General features: G+C 54.2%; 10 protein-coding genes across 21 annotated transcripts; 9 read left to right on the forward strand and 1 right to left on the reverse strand.

Annotated features, from left to right (window-relative positions):
- Positions 1–197: 197 nt before the first annotated feature.
- Positions 198–1,456, forward strand: KVP18_001236 (uncharacterized protein; the record flags this gene model as incomplete). Of its 3 annotated transcripts, XM_067951046.1 has the most annotated exons (4): positions 198–339; positions 368–708; positions 737–1,301; positions 1,329–1,456. In XM_067951046.1, the coding sequence occupies 4 exons, from the start codon at positions 198–200 to the stop codon at positions 1,454–1,456; spliced, it is 1,176 nt and encodes a 391-aa protein (XP_067814158.1). The 3 variants fall into 3 exon arrangements, with proteins under 3 accessions (XP_067814158.1, XP_067814159.1, XP_067814160.1); XM_067951047.1 differs by lacking the exon at positions 1,329–1,456 and having other exon boundaries at positions 331–762; XM_067951048.1 differs by lacking the exons at positions 198–339; positions 368–708 and having other exon boundaries at positions 806–1,456.
- Positions 1,457–1,516: 60 nt separating this feature from the next.
- On the forward strand, positions 1,517–2,916 carry KVP18_001259 (uncharacterized protein; the record flags this gene model as incomplete). Of its 2 annotated transcripts, XM_067951093.1 has the most annotated exons (2): positions 1,517–1,535; positions 1,574–2,916. In XM_067951093.1, the coding sequence occupies 2 exons, from the start codon at positions 1,517–1,519 to the stop codon at positions 2,914–2,916; spliced, it is 1,362 nt and encodes a 453-aa protein (XP_067814202.1). The 2 variants fall into 2 exon arrangements, with proteins under 2 accessions (XP_067814202.1, XP_067814201.1); XM_067951092.1 differs by lacking the exon at positions 1,517–1,535 and having other exon boundaries at positions 1,888–2,916.
- Positions 2,917–3,447: 531 nt separating this feature from the next.
- KVP18_001247 (uncharacterized protein) lies at positions 3,448–4,430 on the forward strand (the record flags this gene model as incomplete). Of its 3 annotated transcripts, XM_067951070.1 has the most annotated exons (2): positions 3,478–4,035; positions 4,062–4,430. In XM_067951070.1, the coding sequence occupies 2 exons, from the start codon at positions 3,478–3,480 to the stop codon at positions 4,428–4,430; spliced, it is 927 nt and encodes a 308-aa protein (XP_067814180.1). The 3 variants fall into 3 exon arrangements, with proteins under 3 accessions (XP_067814181.1, XP_067814180.1, XP_067814179.1); XM_067951071.1 differs by lacking the exon at positions 4,062–4,430 and having other exon boundaries at positions 3,448–4,050; XM_067951069.1 differs by lacking the exon at positions 3,478–4,035 and having other exon boundaries at positions 4,239–4,430.
- A 98-nt stretch (positions 4,431–4,528) lies between these two features.
- KVP18_001249 (uncharacterized protein) lies at positions 4,529–6,737 on the forward strand (the record flags this gene model as incomplete). Of its 3 annotated transcripts, XM_067951075.1 has the most annotated exons (5): positions 4,529–5,371; positions 5,400–5,423; positions 5,452–6,096; positions 6,125–6,588; positions 6,617–6,737. In XM_067951075.1, the coding sequence occupies 5 exons, from the start codon at positions 4,529–4,531 to the stop codon at positions 6,735–6,737; spliced, it is 2,097 nt and encodes a 698-aa protein (XP_067814185.1). The 3 variants fall into 3 exon arrangements, with proteins under 3 accessions (XP_067814185.1, XP_067814186.1, XP_067814187.1); XM_067951077.1 differs by lacking the exons at positions 4,529–5,371; positions 5,400–5,423; positions 6,617–6,737 and having other exon boundaries at positions 5,554–6,100; positions 6,144–6,592; XM_067951076.1 differs by lacking the exons at positions 5,452–6,096; positions 6,125–6,588; positions 6,617–6,737 and having other exon boundaries at positions 4,529–5,422.
- An 80-nt stretch (positions 6,738–6,817) lies between these two features.
- Positions 6,818–10,782, forward strand: KVP18_001238 (uncharacterized protein; the record flags this gene model as incomplete). 3 transcript variants are annotated; one of them, XM_067951050.1, is made up of 3 exons in its annotated part: positions 6,818–6,861; positions 6,890–8,142; positions 8,171–10,782. In XM_067951050.1, the coding sequence occupies 3 exons, from the start codon at positions 6,818–6,820 to the stop codon at positions 10,780–10,782; spliced, it is 3,909 nt and encodes a 1,302-aa protein (XP_067814162.1). The 3 variants fall into 3 exon arrangements, with proteins under 3 accessions (XP_067814162.1, XP_067814163.1, XP_067814164.1); XM_067951051.1 differs by lacking the exon at positions 6,818–6,861 and having other exon boundaries at positions 6,945–8,201; XM_067951052.1 differs by lacking the exons at positions 6,818–6,861; positions 6,890–8,142 and having other exon boundaries at positions 8,251–10,782.
- A 25-nt stretch (positions 10,783–10,807) lies between these two features.
- KVP18_001258 (uncharacterized protein) lies at positions 10,808–11,181 on the forward strand (the record flags this gene model as incomplete). 2 transcript variants are annotated; one of them, XM_067951091.1, is made up of 2 exons in its annotated part: positions 10,808–11,092; positions 11,119–11,181. In XM_067951091.1, 2 exons carry the CDS (start codon positions 10,808–10,810, stop codon positions 11,179–11,181), a joined length of 348 nt encoding a protein of 115 aa, XP_067814200.1. The 2 variants fall into 2 exon arrangements, with proteins under 2 accessions (XP_067814200.1, XP_067814199.1); XM_067951090.1 differs by having other exon boundaries at positions 10,808–11,149.
- A 734-nt stretch (positions 11,182–11,915) lies between these two features.
- Positions 11,916–12,323, reverse strand: KVP18_001235 (uncharacterized protein; the record flags this gene model as incomplete). The annotated part of the gene is made up of 1 exon (XM_067951045.1): positions 11,916–12,323. The coding sequence occupies one exon, from the start codon at positions 12,321–12,323 to the stop codon at positions 11,916–11,918; it is 408 nt and encodes a 135-aa protein (XP_067814157.1).
- Positions 12,324–12,436: 113 nt separating this feature from the next.
- KVP18_001242 (uncharacterized protein) lies at positions 12,437–14,009 on the forward strand (the record flags this gene model as incomplete). 2 transcript variants are annotated; one of them, XM_067951060.1, is made up of 2 exons in its annotated part: positions 12,437–12,448; positions 12,477–14,009. In XM_067951060.1, the coding sequence occupies 2 exons, from the start codon at positions 12,437–12,439 to the stop codon at positions 14,007–14,009; spliced, it is 1,545 nt and encodes a 514-aa protein (XP_067814170.1). The 2 variants fall into 2 exon arrangements, with proteins under 2 accessions (XP_067814170.1, XP_067814169.1); XM_067951059.1 differs by lacking the exon at positions 12,437–12,448 and having other exon boundaries at positions 12,468–14,009.
- Positions 14,010–14,762: 753 nt separating this feature from the next.
- On the forward strand, positions 14,763–17,693 carry KVP18_001246 (uncharacterized protein; the record flags this gene model as incomplete). Its single annotated transcript, XM_067951068.1, has 1 exon — positions 14,763–17,693. One exon carries the CDS (start codon positions 14,763–14,765, stop codon positions 17,691–17,693), a length of 2,931 nt encoding a protein of 976 aa, XP_067814178.1.
- A 223-nt stretch (positions 17,694–17,916) lies between these two features.
- Positions 17,917–18,247, forward strand: KVP18_001241 (uncharacterized protein; the record flags this gene model as incomplete). The annotated part of the gene is made up of 1 exon (XM_067951058.1): positions 17,917–18,247. A coding segment is annotated over one exon (331 nt), but the record flags the coding sequence as incomplete, so codon positions are not given.
- Positions 18,248–18,256: the final 9 nt, after the last annotated feature.

The following is an 18,256-nucleotide window of genomic DNA, read 5'->3' on the forward strand; positions in this document are numbered from 1 at the left end:
CCTGTATTGACTCCAGAGAGCCCCGAAGCTCTCAGAGATCCTCGAAGGTCTGGGTCTACTGATATCGGAATGGATTTGACACATAGCAGGTGTGGTCCATCTCAAAAGTTATCGGTATTGCTCACGCGCGCGTGGGATGTGTTACGTGCTGCGGTGACGCGAGTGCAAAGAACGATACCGAAACTGTGAAATTGCCCATGCAGGCGGTGTTCGATTCAACGCATGACTTGCCCCAGAGACCACAGACCTTGGTAAAGCGAACTGAGGAAGCAAAAATCGCTACCTCCGTCCTTCCTGAAGCAGAGCACGATGTCCCAAACGGCGCAGTAGATGGCGAGAGTGAGTGAACTTCGGTTTCGAGACTTAGGCGTACCAACCTCGACTGTTTTCGAAACGTTCGGCGAGCTGGATACGGAGCTCCGCTCCGCACTCTCTCAAAGGAGCAGAAGACCGGCGAGGCAGTATGAGGCTGGCGAGCCACACTTGACGGAGACGCTGGCTTCTCGCATCAGCCGGCTCCGAGGAGAGCTGCAAGATCTCGACACGTTGGTGGAGGCGAACCTGCTTCAACACCAAGGGGGAGATGAAGGCTGGAACACAAAAGGGGCATCATTGTTCTCTGAACGGGTTGGCGCGTCGCCGACTGAGTTCCGCCATGAGATTCAAGCAGTGAAAGCTGACTTGGAGACCCTAGAGCGATCGGAGAAGGTAGCCTCTGCTAGGGGACTTCACCCAGACACTGAGGAATCAGCCTCGGCGTGAAGGCGTCTCTGCCGCGTCGTCGCTCGCCGAAATTGACGCCGTTATGGCTGCTTTGAACGGCACCCACGAAGGAAGAACCTCTGTCGATGTAGTCCTCACGGACGTTCCCGCTCTTTCTGGACAAGTGGAAACGGATCAACTTCTCAAGGTGGAGTCCAGACTGGCTGCCATTGAGAATCAACTTGGTGTTGCCGACAATACCGCTGTCGCCAACCAGTTGGGCATGGGTGATTTGCACTCTGCGCTGCTGGAGATCGCGTCACGACTGGTAATAGTGGACAAATCAAAGCTCGACACTCTCAGTGTACGCGTAAAGCGCCTTTCAGATGAAGCGGATCGGTTGAAGGGGCGAATTTCTGCCCTACGGTCTGGAGGCGACGGACGGTCAACTGTTGACGACATGGCTCAGACGGCGCAGCTGTACGAGCTGTGCTACCGGTGGAGGCATCTTAGCGGGCTCCTTCCTCACATGGTACGTCGTTTGGCTGTGCTGTCGGTGGTGCACAACGAAGCGAGTACTGCGATCTCCCGACTAAACGGTAGGGGTTATGCGCGTCTTCAGACAGATATTGAAGCCCAACAAGCCCAGACGAACACTATTTTGGAGGACGCGGAATCTCGATTTGAACAAGCCCGAAACCAAGTCGCAGCTGACCTGAGTACTGCACGGGAGCTCGTGGCGAAGCTGATTTGAGTTTGTGGTTTGTGCGCATCTGAAAATCTTGGGGCACAAAAAAATTTCGCACGGTCATAGATGGTGAGAGGAAATCAAGGTGGGTGGCGGAACGTGGCAACCTTTATGTCTTTGCAGCGGATCGCCTTGCGAGGATACGCGAGAAGAATAGGCAGGCAGCTCGAAGACACAGAGACCGAATCAAAGCCACGGTTGAATTTTTGGAGGCACGCGTACAAACTCTTGAAGCACACGAATTGCATCACAAGCGGAAAATACGCTGGTTGCTGACGCAGGTGAGTAGCGACGCTGAACTCGAGGTGCCTGAAAGCTTTGAGCCCATTTTGGATGAACCCCCTAGTCCCCCAAAGGAGGAGGAGTCGATCGCCCACAACACGCGAGCCCAGTCTGCGGCGAAAGCGCAGCCTGCCGTTGACGAAACGCTGAAGGAGATGGTGGACTACCAGGCTCTGTGGAGGGAAAAGTGCGCGGAGGTGGAGCAGCAGATGCTTTACCTGTTCGATGGGGGCCAAGGCTGGACCATTTGCAGGCTTCAACGAAACGAACTGCGGCGGCTTACTAACGGCGTTTACTATCTGCGGTGGTTGCTCAAGCAGCGAATGCCACCTGTCCCCATGTCCACAGAGGATTTTGGGGAGTGGTTACGACAGGCAATTGAGGTTTCCAAGAGCCCAGTAGAACCGTACGTTAGGCCTTCTGACCAGTCTCTTGACCGCCTCACAGCGGAAATTTTGACTCAAGCAGACGAAGGGATGCTGGTGTCGTTCAACTCGATGTTGATAGAAGGCAAAACGATAGAGGACGGCTGCCAGTGGGTGTCTGGAGGTCTGGAAACCTCTCTGGAGGCGCCAGTCGAGTCCAGTTTGGAGGACAATGTAAACGCCAGTGACTACAATCCAGTGATCGAGTCGTTGACCAGGAATGAGTCAGACGGGTCACTGATACCTGGCGATCTGCCCGAGTGGGACCCGATTCAGGGGCGTCGCATCTCCTACCAGTTCATTGACCCGAACTCCTCCTTGGGTGAGTTTCTAGAGCCGAATGGGTATTTCAAGGAGAAGTACCGGAAGCCAGATGGGCAGGACGAGTCACCATCGAAGCGAATGAAGCTAGAGGCGTCGAGTCGCGTGAGAGGGGCTCATGGTAGGTTCGTGAAGACCGAGGAAGACCATATCTCGGATATGCCCGCTATGCTGGACAGGCGTGCAGATGTAACTCCGACAGAGAGCACGACAGCTCCGAAGATGGCGCCAGAGATGAGCACGCGGCAAGAACCAACATCGAAGCAAGATTTCGACTCAATAGTAAAAAGAAGTCGCCCTAAGGCTGCCCCTCGGAAGAAGGATACACCTCCCAAGGGGAGTCCATACAACACCAGGAGCCAGTCGACAACACCGATCCGAGACAGTCCCGAGTCTGTTCCACCAGTGGAACACGAAATGAGCACGACAATCAGTTGACCAAAAATATTGTGACGCTATAATAATGTCACGGCTGCTCTGGTGGAGTCTGTGTGTCGTCTGTGCTCCCTTGAGCCCCGATGCACGAGGGGTTGTTCAAATGGACTCTCATGGGAAACCGGTGTAGGAGTGAAGTGCAGTTAGCATTCCAGCGCTTTCTTGCCGAATCCAGAACAGAATATATACGAAACCCCCAAGGAAGGCGGGCCCGGCGACTTAAACCAACCCAAAGCGTCGTCGCCCATCAATCACGCAATCGTCCTGCATTACGGAAGTCTCGAGACTCGCAAAGAAGCGCAGATTCCCTCAACTCCTGCTCCCACATACAGGACTGAGCCCTCATTGCGGAAGGAGGTCCACCGGGCGTCAGCACCGGCATATGCCGCCAACAGTGGACTTAAGACGTTGGGCGGGCCGCCTGGACGAACTGTAAAGGTAGAGAAATTTGGAGGGACACCGGAGCGTGTCACGGAAGGCAGTTATAGCGGAGGAGGGTACATCGGGGGAGGCGGAGACAGTTCCACGCCGTACATGCCGCCTGCGTTCCCTCGCGAGAATATCATGGAGAAGGCCAAGCGAATCCTCGCAGACTTCCGCTGGGGAAAGCGTCCCGACCCAGGAGCGGCCTCAGGCTACCTGCTGGACACCATGCCGAACACCAACCTCATTCACCCTCCCCAAGGACAGATTGGCGGAACTGCCTCCGGCACCTGGGTGCCGAAAGACGACGAATGCGAGGTAGACTGGGCAGTAGTGAAGTGCCCGATAGGCTGGGAACTGGGGCCGACTGAAGTCTGCGCGGCTGACAAGTACACCATGTACATGGGCCCTTGCGGACCGGAGCAGAAGCTGGAGAAGCTGTCGGAGTTCAAAAAACGAGAAACTCTGACTCAGTGCGACGTGAGTAACAGCCGCGAAAGCATCCAGCTGGCCGTACCCTGCAAATTCCACACCGACAGGTGCCGGCCGCAATACATTCGTAACGGACTGGGGCACGTAATTCTAGAGTGGAACGATCCGTGTCCTGAGCACTTCCTCTCCGACGGCGACCTGTGCAAGCCTTCCAGTACAAGTCGACCTCAAGGTCCTTGTCGAGGTGGAGTGGCGAAAGAGAGCTCCGTGAGTCCGGCATAGTGAGAAAACAGCTCTTCGAGAAAGTACGCACCGCCTACTTGTGTGGTCTACACTACCGGTGTCGCGACCCTGACGTACCCGTGTGCAACTCCCCCTCAGTGTGCCCTATGCAGTACACGCAGCAGGGGCCATGGTGCGTAGGAACGCATTCCAACCCAGATTGCCGCAAAGAAAAGGTCCACTCATCTATGCCTGCAATTTACGCACACCATAAGAAGTGCAATCTGAAGTATTGGTGCTACGACAACGAGGAGCATCCCGAGCCCAATTTCAAACGAGTGTTCCAGGTGCCCTCTCAAGGTTGCGATGACGGGGACACGGTAGTGGCCTTCGCTTCTCTGTGCTACAACGGGAAGACACAGGAAGTTTACCATACGTGAGCCTCCTGCTGATGGTGTTATGCAGAGACTTCGGAGTGCGCCAGGCTGTGCTTTGAGAGCAACCACGTCGTGCCGGTTCTAATTATTATCACTCAATAATGGTTGCTTTGGAACGGCTTCTGGAGGAGCCCGACGTCTTGCTACCCACCGAGACGTGGAGTGCTCTAACGTCGCTGCATTGCTCGTATCAGGGCCTGTCCTCCATCGCGCACGTCAAAGCCGCATCATGGACGCCTCAAGTGGATTGGGCCGCCATGAGTCGCTATCAGAGGGCCTTGTCTCAGCAGTTCTCCCTGCATTCCCCGGCTAATCAGAAGTCGTTTCTAGAAGCGGCGACTGCGCATTTGGAAGAATTGCAGATAGGGGCATCGAATTTGTTGAAACCGGAAGACAACGCGATGGATTTCCCGAAACCCACCTCGGAACAAGAAGCTATTCAGATGGTTCAGAAATGCAACCTGGAGCCCCCGTTCAATCCCCATACACTCCATTTTCTGTTCCCCCTCCTGTCCGAACGCTTGTTGGAACAAGTTCTGCCTGACCCCACCATCGAGGAAGTAGTTCGACTGGTAGGTAGGCTGCCGCGCTCAGCCAAGGACGTTCTTTGTGTGTGGTATGGCTTTTACGTGCCTCTGAAGCACATGCGTAACCACCTGCAAGTAGTGCAGTGGTTGCTCCTAAACCGAGTGGCCAATGTGGGGAACACTAAGGATGGTCTCATGGCTCTCATCGATGGGTCCGCCAGTTTCATCCGTTGCTGCTTGCAGTTCATGCAGATTTTATATCATGCCAACCTGATCAGGGACTACCGCTGGAACGAGAGGTTCCACCGAGTTCTGGACCCACCAGACGGTCAGATGGCGCCACTGGAGATGTATGAGTTCTACAACGAGGCGTTAACAGAAGGTGACCCAGTTATCAACCTGGAGTTTAAGTTAACGGTAGGCCCGACGCCATTTAATCACGCAGCTCGGACCTCTGATGCACAGTGACGTGAGCGCTGGCTGGTGTGGAGATACAGAGAGTCAGACCGGACACGGATCTGTCGCTGTTTCGGTATCCGTTCGTGCTGAACGCAGTGATCAAGTCCAACTGGCTGCATGCGAGCCTGTCGATAAATCAGATGCAAGAAAGTGGGAGGGATGCAGTGTTGTACGGACCGTTCAGCATCGTCCGCCCTTACTACGAGATCGCTGTGCGACGGCAGCACCTTCTGCATGATGCTCTGACGAAGCTCCTTGTGTCGTCGGACGCGCTAAGGAAGGAACTCCGAGTGCGGTTCATCGGAGAAGAGGGCGTGGACCAAGGAGGCGTGCGAAAGGAGTTCTTACAGTTACTGGTTCAAGAACTCTTCCATGCGAGCTACGGAATGTACAAGCGCTATAACAACGATCGCTTCTATTACTTCACCGCCGAGTTCGCCGGTCAGCATGAGAACGGAATCCGTATGTACCAACTATGTGGAGTGGTGATTGGTCTAGCACTATACAACCACACGATTCTGGACGTGCACTTTCCTCTAGCTGTGTACCGCAAACTCCTGGGTCACCGGTGCGGACTGCTAGACCTGGCTGAGTACATGCCTGAGGTGGCAAAGTCAATCCACAACGTGCGAAATGCCTCCGCAGCAGAACTTGACATGATGGGGCTGACGTTTGCAGTCTCCGTGGGTGATGACGTGCAGAATGACGCAGGACCCGCATTTCGGCACAGTGCGGGATATTGCGCTGAAAGACACCGTGGACAAGGAGACTTTAGTTACCGCGGCGAACAGAGACGAGTACTGCGATCTGCTAATTGATTGGTACTTGCACAAGTCTGTTGAGGAGTTGTTTGCCGCATTCAAGTCAGGTTTCGAGGCTATCGTCATGACCGATGCCTACAGACTGCTCAATCTGCACCCGATCGAGCTTCGAGATCTGATTTGCGGAGTAGACCAGGAAATTGATGTGCACGCGCTCCGCCAGTCAGCCAAGTTTCAGGACGGGTACACCGCAGACTCCACAACCGTTCTAGACTTTTGGCAGGTTTTGGCAGAACTTGATCAGAAGCAACTTCGGAAATTCCTCTGGTTTCTGACAGGTTCCGACCGTATCCCCGTAGGCGGCACGTCCAAAATTGTGATTACCCTTGGTCGCGCCGGCCCAGATTCCAACTTGTGAGAGGGTTGAGAAATGCTGATGCAGCCTTCCAACTGCACATACTTGTTTCGACTTTCTGCTGCTGCCAGATTATCAGAACAAAGGCAAGTTGAGGGAGAGACTCCTGATTGCTATCGAGAATGCGCAGGGCTTTGGCTTGAAGTGAATTAAAAAACATTTTCCATGCATATTAATGCCGGGAGCGACGCGGTGTCTCCTTCAAGGTGGGGGTCCAGGAATAGCATAATGAGACAGCCAACCTCCCGCCGACCCCGAAGAACCAGCGTCACGTGAGTGGTTTCGAGGGCCTTGACTCAGCGATATCAATTATGCGGACAGTTCGGACCCAGATGAGGCTGATGCGTTTGTCTCAATGGAGGAGGACGATACTGAGCCGCCCCTGGTGCTCATTCCGACCATAGAACGATTTCTGGAACGTCGTGACCCAGGTAACAGCAGCGTTCCGGCCGTGAACATCTCGTCGTTGCCTCCCGACAGCGAGCTTCTTGTCAAATTCTCTGGTATCAGTCACGTGCACTGTCAGTGGTGGCCGTTCGAGCGGATCAGACTGTTGTTTGCTGAAGACCGAAATGTGCGTTCCCGCATGAACGTGTTCCTTAAAAAATCGGCACCGAACAAGGAAATCCCTGAAGCTGAAATCTTCAGGAACCCGGTTGTCGAACGCGTCATTGACTCGTCAGACCTGTTCCAAGCCCTGTACCCATCGAGGGCTGCGAGCCTGGGCAAGCACGACTGGCCAATGTACTGCTTACGAATCCTTGACGCGCTGATTTGTTTTGAGAGGAAGCGTCTGGTGTATTCGATTCCGTTTCTGCGTCCAGTGGAGGAGGAGCGAGACGGGGCGCCTGGCTACTACGCCACCATCGAGCAACCCATGGATTTTACAACCGTGCAGACCAAGCTCTACATGAGGCAGTATCGGCAGCCTCGTGAGTTCTGGCACGACGTGAAGGCGGTTTTCAGTAATGCGAGGCAGTACAATCTCCGCAATACTGACGTGGTGATCCAAGCGAATCTACTCGAGCGACTCTTCGACAAGCTTTATGCGGAGTGGGCTCGGCTGTCGCGGAGAATGGCTGAGGAGCAGGCGGCGAGAGGCGGAGCGTGCATCTCCATAGAAAGCTTGGAGTGCGCACCGGATGACCTGCCAATACCGGAGGTGCTCAGTGACGACGACCTCGATGAGCGCACTGTGTTACAACACATTACGTTTCAAAGCTTGCTGGCCGAGCCTGAGAGGCAATTGTTGTACCTAGTCAAGTGGAAGGGGCTGAGCTACGTGGATTCCACCTGGGAGAAGGCCGACGTGATCGACGACTCGCTAAAAATCGCTCAGTACCACCGACATACAAAGTGCCCGGAGCAGCTCGTCAGCCGCCTGGGGCTCCGAGGCGCTGGCTACTGGGAGGCAGATCTGCAGAAGAAAATGCTGCATGAGACCTATCTGTATGTCAAAGCTGCACAAGAAGCTGCAAGATTGGGTGGTGCATTCGGCCATCATCACCTCCAAAGAATCCTTGTTGCGCTCCCCACGCTCACCAACGTTCAAAGTAAGACACAGCCTCCTCCGCCATTCAGATGCGCTGGACGGGCGGGCGCGGCCGTTTGAGAGTCCGTTGAATCGCCCGAGATGGGGTGTCACATTCCCTGGGGACGTGATGAAGCGCCCCGTTGGGAGACCTCCATCTCGTCCGCACCCCCGACATGGATGGCCTCCCTTCGGAGTACCGTTCCCTACGCCTCTGGCTGACCCGCGCGCGAGACTTCAGGTGCCGGCGTCGCAATTGCACTTCACATCTGTGGGAGGCGCAGGGCAGTATCAGCCTTCTGTTCCCCCCCCCGCGCAGTCTTCCGCAGATGGTAGTCTGGAACCAGACCAGAAACTGGGCCCAGCAGAATCATGCTTCTATTCGGCGGTGGGTGCCCAGTACCAGGAGCAGAAGAAGCCAGGGAATCCCCCTTCAGATGTCCAAAGACAGTATCCGGTGTCGCCTCTCTTCAAAGGAGGACTCCGCCTGTTCGATCACCAGCTCGAGGGCTTAAACTGGCTGCTGGACTTGTGGTCCTCGGGCCGCAACGGGATTTTGGCGGATGAGATGGGTTTGGGGAAGACCATTCAGGCCATGGCCTTTATGTGGCACCTCCACACTAAGGAGAGACTGCGGGGTCCGTTCCTGGTTGTAGCGCCATTGAGTACTGTCTATCATTGGCAGCAGACTGCGGAAGCCTGGACTGACATGAATTGTGTACTCTACTATGACGAGTTCGGTAAGGGAGGTCGTGATGCTATCCGGGCCCACGAGTGGTGCCACCACGCCTTGTCGGACGTTCGAAATGGGCGTGTGGGACAGGACACGGTGACTCGGCAATACCAGCTTACCGAGACCTCCCACTACAAATTTCACTTACTTGTGACGTCCTATGAGACGTTCATGGTCGACAACGACATCCTAGCGCAGATGCCGTGGCAGTATGTCGTGCTGGACGAGGCCCACAAGTTGAAGAATCGGCTCAGCAAGCTACTGCTAACTCTGCGGCTGATAGCCTGTCGAGATATTCTGCTTCTCACAGGTACCTTTGTCCAGAATAACACTGAAGAGATGTGGCCCTTGTTGAACCTTGTGGAGCCTGTAAAGTTCTGCGACGTCGAGTTGTTCAAGCAACAGTTTGGGGACCTACAGACTCCTGAGCAGGTCGGCATCTTAAACAAGGTGCTCCGGCAACACCTGCTTCGCCGAGTGAAGGAGGATGTTGCGCACTCAATCCCACCCCTGGAGGAAACGATCATTGATGTGGAGCTGACCATCCTTCAGAAGGCTTGGTACAGAGCCATCTTGGAGAAGAATCTCGACGTCCTAAGCCGTATGGGGAACAGCAAAGGTCCCCGTCTGATGAATATAGAGGTCGAGCTTAGGAAGTGCTGCAACCACCCGTTCATGCTGGCAGGGGTGGAGGAGCGTGAGTATGCGAGCTGTCGAAGTGCCGAGGAAAGACTCAAACGCTTCGTGGAAGCCAGTGGGAAAATGGTGCTTCTCAACAAGTTGCTGCCGAAGCTGAAGGACGAGGACCACAAGGTTCTCATCTTCAGCCAATTCAACTCTTGCTTGAACCTGATTGAGGAGTTCATCTTGTGTCGAGGGTGGAAGTACGAGCGAATTGATGGCAGCATCAAAGGCCAGAACCGCACCCAAGCCATACGCCGCTTCAATGACCCGAACCATGAACGATTTGTGTTCCTGCTATCCACCCGCGCCGGCGGACTTGGCATAAACCTGACCTCGGCTGACCACGTGATCATTTTTGACTCGGACTGGAACCCGCAGAACGACATTCAGGCCACTGCCAGGGCGCATCGAATAGGGCAGGAGAAAGAGGTGAAAGTGTATCGGCTGATCACCACGAGAACCTACGAAGCGGAGATGTTCGCCCGGGCTAGTCGCAAACTGGGACTAAACACAGCTGTTTTCCATAGAGGCGCGTTCGGCGGCGAAGGCCCTAGTCCGCGTGAAATCACTCCCAACTGCAGGGAGATCGAAAACCTACTGAAGAAGGGTGCGTACTACCTCCTTGACTCACAGGCGTCCCAGGAGTTCCAAGAATCCAACATCAGTGACATTCTCTCCAAAAAGACCAGACTTGTGCGATATCAGCTTTGTGGAGGCAGCAGTACTTTTGCCAAAACCAGCTTCAAGTCGGATCAGACAGGAGACATACCGATAGACGACCCCGACTTTTGGAAGAAGTTGCTCGCCGAATCTTCCAACAGACAGCTGCTGTCCCGTCTTAACGACGGCTCAGCCACACGAGACGACAACGCGAAGCGGAAATTCATGCGCGCGTTAGAAGACGCCGTAGACACCATTGCGGTGGGCGCCCCAGCCGATTCTGACGCTGACTGCGTTTTGGAGGCCCTAGTACAGGTGCAGCACCTGCGAGACTTTTGCCGCGAAGATCGCGAGCTCGCAGAGCAATGGCTGCAACAAGCGTCCCGCGCATTGGAGAGCCTCCGAGAGAAGGTGGAGCCCGAATCGGATCAAGCCGCTGACCCACAAACGAGTCAGAGCGCTCGCAAACGGACTCGGTTGACTACACGAGACGATGAAGAGTTCCGATGCTCAGACGATGGCAGTGAAGAGAGAGAACCCGTAACTAAAAGAAAACGAAGACGACGCCAAAAGCGCGTACGATAAGACGAAATTTGCGTTGTCGATTCGAATGTCGAAAATCACACCTACACCATCTGAGAGACGGCTGATGAGGGCGCAGCGTAAGCACTTGGAGAAACACACCGATGTGGACTTCGTAGCCCGGTTTCAACGCGCCCTGTCACTGTTGTCGGATGGGGCGCCACAAGCCGACTGCGATGTCAAGCGTCTCCGGTCCGAAGACAGCACAGTATGTCCGGAATCAGCTCGCACGCTGCCAGCTTCCCACCGAGTTTACGAAGTCTTCGACCTGGAGCCAGAGCCGTTGGAGCACCTCTTCCATGGACGACGACAGGTGAGTCTGAAGGCAGGTCGACACAGGTTCGGCAGCTGTGTCACAAAACGTTTCTAGCGTCGGCTGTTGACGCTCTTTTTGCCAAGTGATTTCTATTTGACTGTCGAATTTGAACCGACGCGATTACAAAAGGAGTCACTTGGTCCCCATGACCACGCTGGTACTAAGTGAGCTGCCTGATTCAGTTACAGAACCGCTTGCTGAGACACTGGAAGACACGTTTGAAGTACTCGTGGCGACACTGGAAGATCCGGTTACTTCGGACTCGCGGTGACGCAGAATTCCAGATCCAGCCACGCTTGCGCTTTGCAGCGTATCCTCATGTTGGAAGGGGCTCTCTTCCGCAGGTTTGGGGCGATAAACGAGGTAGAGAACACTTCCCAACCCGACGCAACCGTAAATGACCAATGCCGTCCAGGACCCTGTGGCGCACGTCGACATTGCTTTGTGGTCAACCTCGATGAGGTAGGACTTGGACTGGCACAAATATCCAATCATTGGGAGTAAAGCGACGGCCAGCACTGTGAGGAAGCTGTAGCACACTGCACAGCAAACTTTGGAACACATCCTAATATGTGTGTTTTGGTGACTCGTGTACGTCGCAAGCCCACCACCGCCTATTTCCATTATCGGCTAATGTCGTGTGTTCGTCTTTGTGGAGCTCTTTGTTGCCTGCCGGTTCTCTGTTGTTACAAGCGCTGCAAGACCCGCCGTAAAAGCGGTCGCCGCCGGAGATCAAGTGAAGAATCTAGTATCGCCGCTGCTAAGGATGACTTCGTTTTTACGCATGATGAGGCGTCTGCGACAAATCAGTCATCAGATCTCAGCATATCACCGGTTTGCCCTTCCGCAACTGATTCTTTGACCCGACTGTGTAGTTGACATCCGGAGGGAATTCAGTGCCGATTATTCGTCCGTGCACCTTCTCGTTCAGTTTGCGGTCTTTCTCCAATTTCTCCTGTCTTTTCTGTTGGATTAAATAGGGGAGTGTCGCAGAATAGCGGAGGTCCAGCGGGTCCAAAAGCTCTTTCTGGGGGTATGCGGCTTCAGCGTCACCGGGGTACAGGAAGGCGTTCTTGGGTTGCGTCGGTGTCACGTCCTCACCATTGACCACACGTTCCATCTGGGCGTTCTTCTCAAAAAGGCGCGGCAGTTCGACCAACTGCCTCACGGCGGTCCTCTTCTTTCGCAGTTCTCTCTGCAGTTTTTTAGAGCGAAGTGAACGGCCCATCGGAAATTGTTGATTTGACACCGTTTACCGGCTATCCTTCACGCTTGACATCATCACTTGAAATGTAGACCACCCCTGTTATCCCGAAATCGGTGCGAATCCAGTGCACCCGCATGAGTGACTCGGTAGGGGATGCGCAAGTGAATGACGCAGTCGACATTCGAGCGGAACCTGCGCCGGTTCTCGACAGAGCACTTCGAATACTCCGAGCAGAAAGGACATCTGGTTGACGCGCTGCGCTTGCTGCGCTTCCAGCCACCTCCCGGCGACCTGTGCGCAAGTTTGAACGCAGAGCGGTCTCCGTCCCTTGTCAACTCCGGCGTCGTAGTCGGGCCCAGTGAATCAACAGGGCGAATGTATCGCCAACATGTACAGCCCTTGTTATCAAACTTCTTGCAAGGCGAAGGCTTCGCCGTAGTGTCAGTCGGCCTATCAGGATGTGGGAAAACGCACTCCGTCGTCGGTTCGGTTGAGGAGGCAGGTATTCTTCCCCACTTTCTTTACGATCTGTTGGCCGCGACCTCCTCATTCACCTCCTTCACTGGTGAGTGTTCAAACGACACCACCTCTGAATTTCTGATCAAGGTGGTAGCGCTTGCTTTTGGACCCGACGAGACGGTGGTTGATGCCATGGACCCAGCTTTGATTGTTTCTCTTGTGGATACGGGGACCCAATGGCGGCCTGAAGGGTGCTCTACCGCCTACATGACCTGCCCCCAAGATGCCTTAAGTTGGTTGTCGAAACTAAGATCCACACTGAATCCATCTTGTAACCTGGCAATCGACGTGAGTCTTGAGCGCTGCAGGCTCGCCCTGAAAACTGTGACGCGTCGAAACGCGAACTACGAGTTAGAGAAGCAGATTTCGAAGAACCCCATCGCATGCGAGCTCTCCCACGCCCTGTTCATCGACACTGTCGGCATGGAATGTCTGGCCACCGCTCCTCCCGGCAATATTTCTCTGTTCGCTTTAGCCGAATGCCTGCTGCAGGCGGCTTCACGGAATTCGGACTCTGGTGGCGCCTGTCATCTGCCCACTGCCATGTCCCCTCTTACCCAGTTCCTGCATTACCCTTTGTTCGTCCGTCTCGCCATGCCCCGGGCACCTGTGCCAGCCACGCGCCCGGTAATCATTGTGAACGTCGCAGACTTTTGCGGTTTCTGTCGGGGCAATCAGGCCCTGATCAACTTCGCAGAAAGGCTCGGTAGTCTCTCCTGTGCCATGACACCACACCAGGTATTCCCCTGTCAGTCTGCCTGGGTAGCTGAAACGAGGCGTCATCGTCAAGGCTTGCCTTCCCGTGTAGTGGCGGCCTCCTGCATCAGATGGCAGGATTTACAAGCCGACAAGCTTCACGTACTTTCAGTCTGGAACGAGGGCTGGCCACCGCCATCGCCTCCGCGTCTGCTGCAGTACTTTCATGACTACTGTGAATTCGTTCGGCGCCAAGACGAGACTAACGGCAGCAGCATCTCCGTTTCGTCAACGCCTGCCACCTACCGCTCCGGATCTCTGGAAGGGCCCGGCTACCCCGTCGAAAACTTTCAAGCGAGTGGTAGCCTCAGCTTGGACCCTGACCAGAGTGCACTGACTGGCAACCCTCTCGCGGCAGCTTTTCTGGCGGGAAATACTCAGTGGAGCGTGCATATGCAAGGCACAACGCAGTGCGAGCCGCCGAGTGCGTGATATTCGATATGACTTCGTGCGAATGGATTGTGATCCTCGGGTGTCAACTCGCGAAGTTCGTCTGGAAGCTGGTTTGACATCTAGCTCAAGGAACTCGGTGCCAACTCAAACGGAACTGACGCGGCGTGACTCGTGTTTCTCCTACCCGCTGGAGGACTGGCCTTTGGCAGAATCGTACGATGTCGGACCTCTGGTTCTCCGAGAAGTAAGACACTCCACACCTTCAAGAGGTATAAGTGCGGCCATTGCACCAACGCAGGGCAACTGTGAGCATCTATGTGAGCAGTTGGCACATATCAACCAATCTCTGCATCGAATTGCAGCGGGGCTCCAGCCGTTGACCCCTGAGCGGAGGGTCTCTGTGAAGCCACGAAACACTAGCGGGTGTTCCGTCTACCACTCCGCTCCTGTGTGTATTCTAATGTCACTCAAGGCGACGTCAAGTGAAACAAGTGAAACACCACTCAAGGCGACGTCAAATGAAACAAGTGAAACACCAGTGGCGGCCGATCCGAGCGGCTCTGTAAGCCAAAGCGTTGTCTCACGCGGTCTGGCTCCGGCACTCGGCACCCCAAGCGCAAAAATCACACCCCCTCACACCACCACCTCCTGTGTAGCTGCCAATGAAACCCCACATCAGAAAAGTCGTCCAGCTGGACAGTCAACCTTTCTGGTTGTTCACAAATCTCATATCCATGCCAAGAAACAAGCAGTTGGCATGTCCGAAGCATAACACTATTTTGAGATTTCGCCATGCAAAACGACCCTAGCATACCCACCATTTCGCCCACCTTCGACACAGCCGTACCGCAGAACTTTGCAACCTTTTACCGCAGCTGCCCCGATTTGGTCTCGCTGGACGTCTCTGTTGTCAGCGTGACCCACCATTCGCAGGTGAACCCCTACGTTAGCAACAAGACGCCGGGGGAGAGCCAAGTCATGAATCATGACCACTTGTTTTCCGACATGCGAGTTCTCAGCGAACTGCTGTTCGGAATCGCGAGTGCCCACTCTGCTCCAAAGGATTGCTCCGCTTTGGTCGCTGTTAAAAAGATGTCTCGGGCCTTCTTCGAGGATCCCAATCTTTCCAACCTCCAAGACCTAGCGATATATCTGCGAGAGCAAGACGTGTCGTCACTCCACCTGATTGTCAAGTCGTTCAATATCATCTCCAATATGGCTAACTTCGCCGACTGGGTCCACAGGATCCGTAGTCGTCGATTCTACTCCCGAACCAAGCAACTCTCATCTCACATAAGCTGGGAGACCAACTTTCAGGGAGCATTCCCCAAGCTGTTTGATGCTGGCTACTCACCGGACGAGGTCTGGCGTGCATTCTCCTCCTGCACCATCGACTACGTGCTCACCGCACACCCCACTGAGGCTGTCAGGCCCAGCAGCTTGGCTCTTTATCGTGAGATGTCCAGCGCCATGGTTGGGCTTGACCGCGAACCGACGCTCTGTGAGACGGATGAGCTAAAGGCAGTTATAAAGCGCTGTGTTGGGTCCATCTTTAACACCGATGCTGTTCATCGCTTTAAACCCAGTCCGTTTCAGGAGGCACAACAGATGGCGGCCATCGTGGAGGACTTGCTCTTCGAGACTGTGCCCGCCTTTCTCCGACGTATGGACACCATCTTCGAACGATTGTTGGGGAAACCCCTTCCTCTGTGCGCCAATCCTATCAAATTCAGTTCTTGGGCTGGAGGGGATCGAGACGGCAATCCTTTCGTGAATGCGTCGGTGACAATCTCAACCGTCTATGCCAACAAGGTCCGTGCCTGCAAGCTTTACATCAGCGGAATCGAGAAACTTCTCGAGTTCTATCCCCTGCAATCCAACAATCAGAAGCTTGTGGAATGGGCTCGCCGACATTCAATGTCGGATGACATCGAAGAGCAGAAGGCTGGGCTGAAGTTCAAGAACTATTTCCACAAAGTACCGGAGTCGGAGCCGTATCTCCAGCTGTTCTTGGAAATTAGGGATCGGTTGGATCATACGTGCTCGTACTACCAGGAGCTACTTGAGTCTGGTCACTCCGACATATCTCCAGATCGCATATTTGTGACGGACGATGATCTCTTGGCTCCATTTCTACTCGCCTACGAGTGTCTCGTGGAAGACGGCTACCAACCGCTGGCTGAGGGACTTCTGAAGGACATGATTCGTCAGATCATGGCGTTCGGACTGAATCTACTGAAGCTGGACATCCGTCAGGAAGGCGATCGACACACGGAAGCCATGGACGAGATCTGCTTGATGCTGGGGCTCCCGAGATATCTCGAGATGGACGAAAGCAGTAAAATAGCTTTCCTGACTTCCGAATTGTGTAGTAAGCGACCTTTGATCCCCAGTGAGAAGATTTGGGATCGGTTCTCGGAGAAAACACGGGAGGTCCTCGAGACCTTCCGTGCATGCGAAAGGCTCGGCAGTCACTCCCTGGGTGGCTACATCATATCAATGTGCTTCGCAGCGTCTGATGTCTTGTTGGTAGAACTTTTCCAGAAGGAAATGCGCCACGAAACATCTGCGACGCAGCAGGCGGTACCACTTCTTGAGACGATCCAAGCGTTGGAAGAATCTGAGAGCTTCATGCGCACTCTCTTTGAGAACGGGGTCTACCGCGAAATTCTCAGAACCCAGCACAACGACACACAACAAGTGATGGTCGGGTACTCCGACTCGGCTAAAGACGGCAGCCGACTGACGTCGATGTGGAAGCTCTATAGCGCGCAAGAACGACTAGCAAACCTTTCAGCTGAGTTCGGGATCCGAGTTGTTTTCTTTCACGGTCGTGGGGGTTCCATCGGAAGAGGTGGCGGGCCGCAGCACCTCGCTATTTTGAGTCAGCCCCCTCACACAATCAACCATCTTCTGCGACTGACCGTTCAAGGAGAGGTTATCAATCAGAACTTCAGTCTGCGCGAACGGGCCTTCCGAAGTTTCGAGGTTATGCTTACGGCTGTTGTCAAATGCAAGCTGCTCCCTGGCGTTGCCGTGAAGAAGGAGTGGCGAGACCTGCTGGAGGTCATGAGCGAGGTCTCCAGAAAGGCTTACAGATCCGTGGTCTATGAGCAGCCGAAGTTCGTGAAGTATTTCCGCCAGGCGACGCCTGAACAGGAACTGGGTCTGCTCAACCTTGGGAGCAGACCAAGCAGGCGTAAAGCCGGAGGAGTTGAAACTCTCAGGGCCATTCCTTGGGTGTTTGCCTGGACGCAGAATCGCCTTAATCTTCCTGTGTGGCTGGGTCTGGGTCCAGCAATTGAGAAGGCGGCGGCCACGGGAAACCTTGAGACCCTGAAGACGATGTACCAGCAATGGCCTTTGATTACCTCTTTCTTCAACCTCATCACCATGGTTTTGGCAAAGACTGACTGTTTCGTGTTTGCACATTACAACGAATTGGTGGACGAGGATCTGAAACCGTTCGGCAACGAGCTTGCGGAAATGCTGCGGAACAGCATCAAGCAGATCAAACGAGTGACGAATGAGAATAGGTTCATGGACAATGACCCTTTAGCCCAGCAGGTCCTTTTGGTCAGGCAACCGTGGGTTTTCCCATGTAATTTGGTTCAAGTTGAAATTCTACGTCGTTTCAGGCAGAATTCGGAGTCACAAGAGCTCCGTGACGCATTGATCGTGTCCATAAAGGCCATAGCGGCTGCCATGCAGAACACGGGTTAACGATAAGATTTGATGTGGGTTGAGTCATCTCGATTTATGCAATATCCATATCAGTTGTGAGGAATCTTTAATCACTTTCATGTGACATGGTCATGGATGGTTTTGGTGGTAAGTGACCCTACAGCGTATGCGGGGTGTATGAGACGTTTTCATAAATCAGTCTCTGGTAAAAAAATTCGACCGGCAATTAGCAAAATTTTTTCGTCGCCACATCCGCACAAGAATGAGAGAGATCATCTGTATTCATGTTGGACAAGGCGGTGTTCAAGTCGGCAACGCCTGCTGGGAGTTGTTCTGCATCGAGCATGGTATTCAGCCCGACGGAATGTTTCCTCCGGAAGTGAAGTCAGCTCAGATGGACGATTCGTTCAACACCTTCTTCTCTGAGGCTGGTCGTGGCCGACATGTCCCTCGCGCAATCATGATAGATCTGGAACCAACAGTGATTGATGAAATCCGCGTCGGCACCTACAGACAACTTTTCCATCCGGAGGACTTGGTCGCCGGAAAAGAGGATGCAGCGAACAACTTCGCTAGAGGCCACTATACTGTTGGTAAGGAGA

Source organism: the organism of the source record quoted next (genome assembly GCF_019968955.1).
Source record: "MAG: Porospora cf. gigantea A chromosome Unknown PgA_NODE_100_length_40630_cov_338.424, whole genome shotgun sequence".
Taxonomy (NCBI): domain Eukaryota; phylum Apicomplexa; class Conoidasida; order Eugregarinorida; family Porosporidae; genus Porospora; species Porospora cf. gigantea A.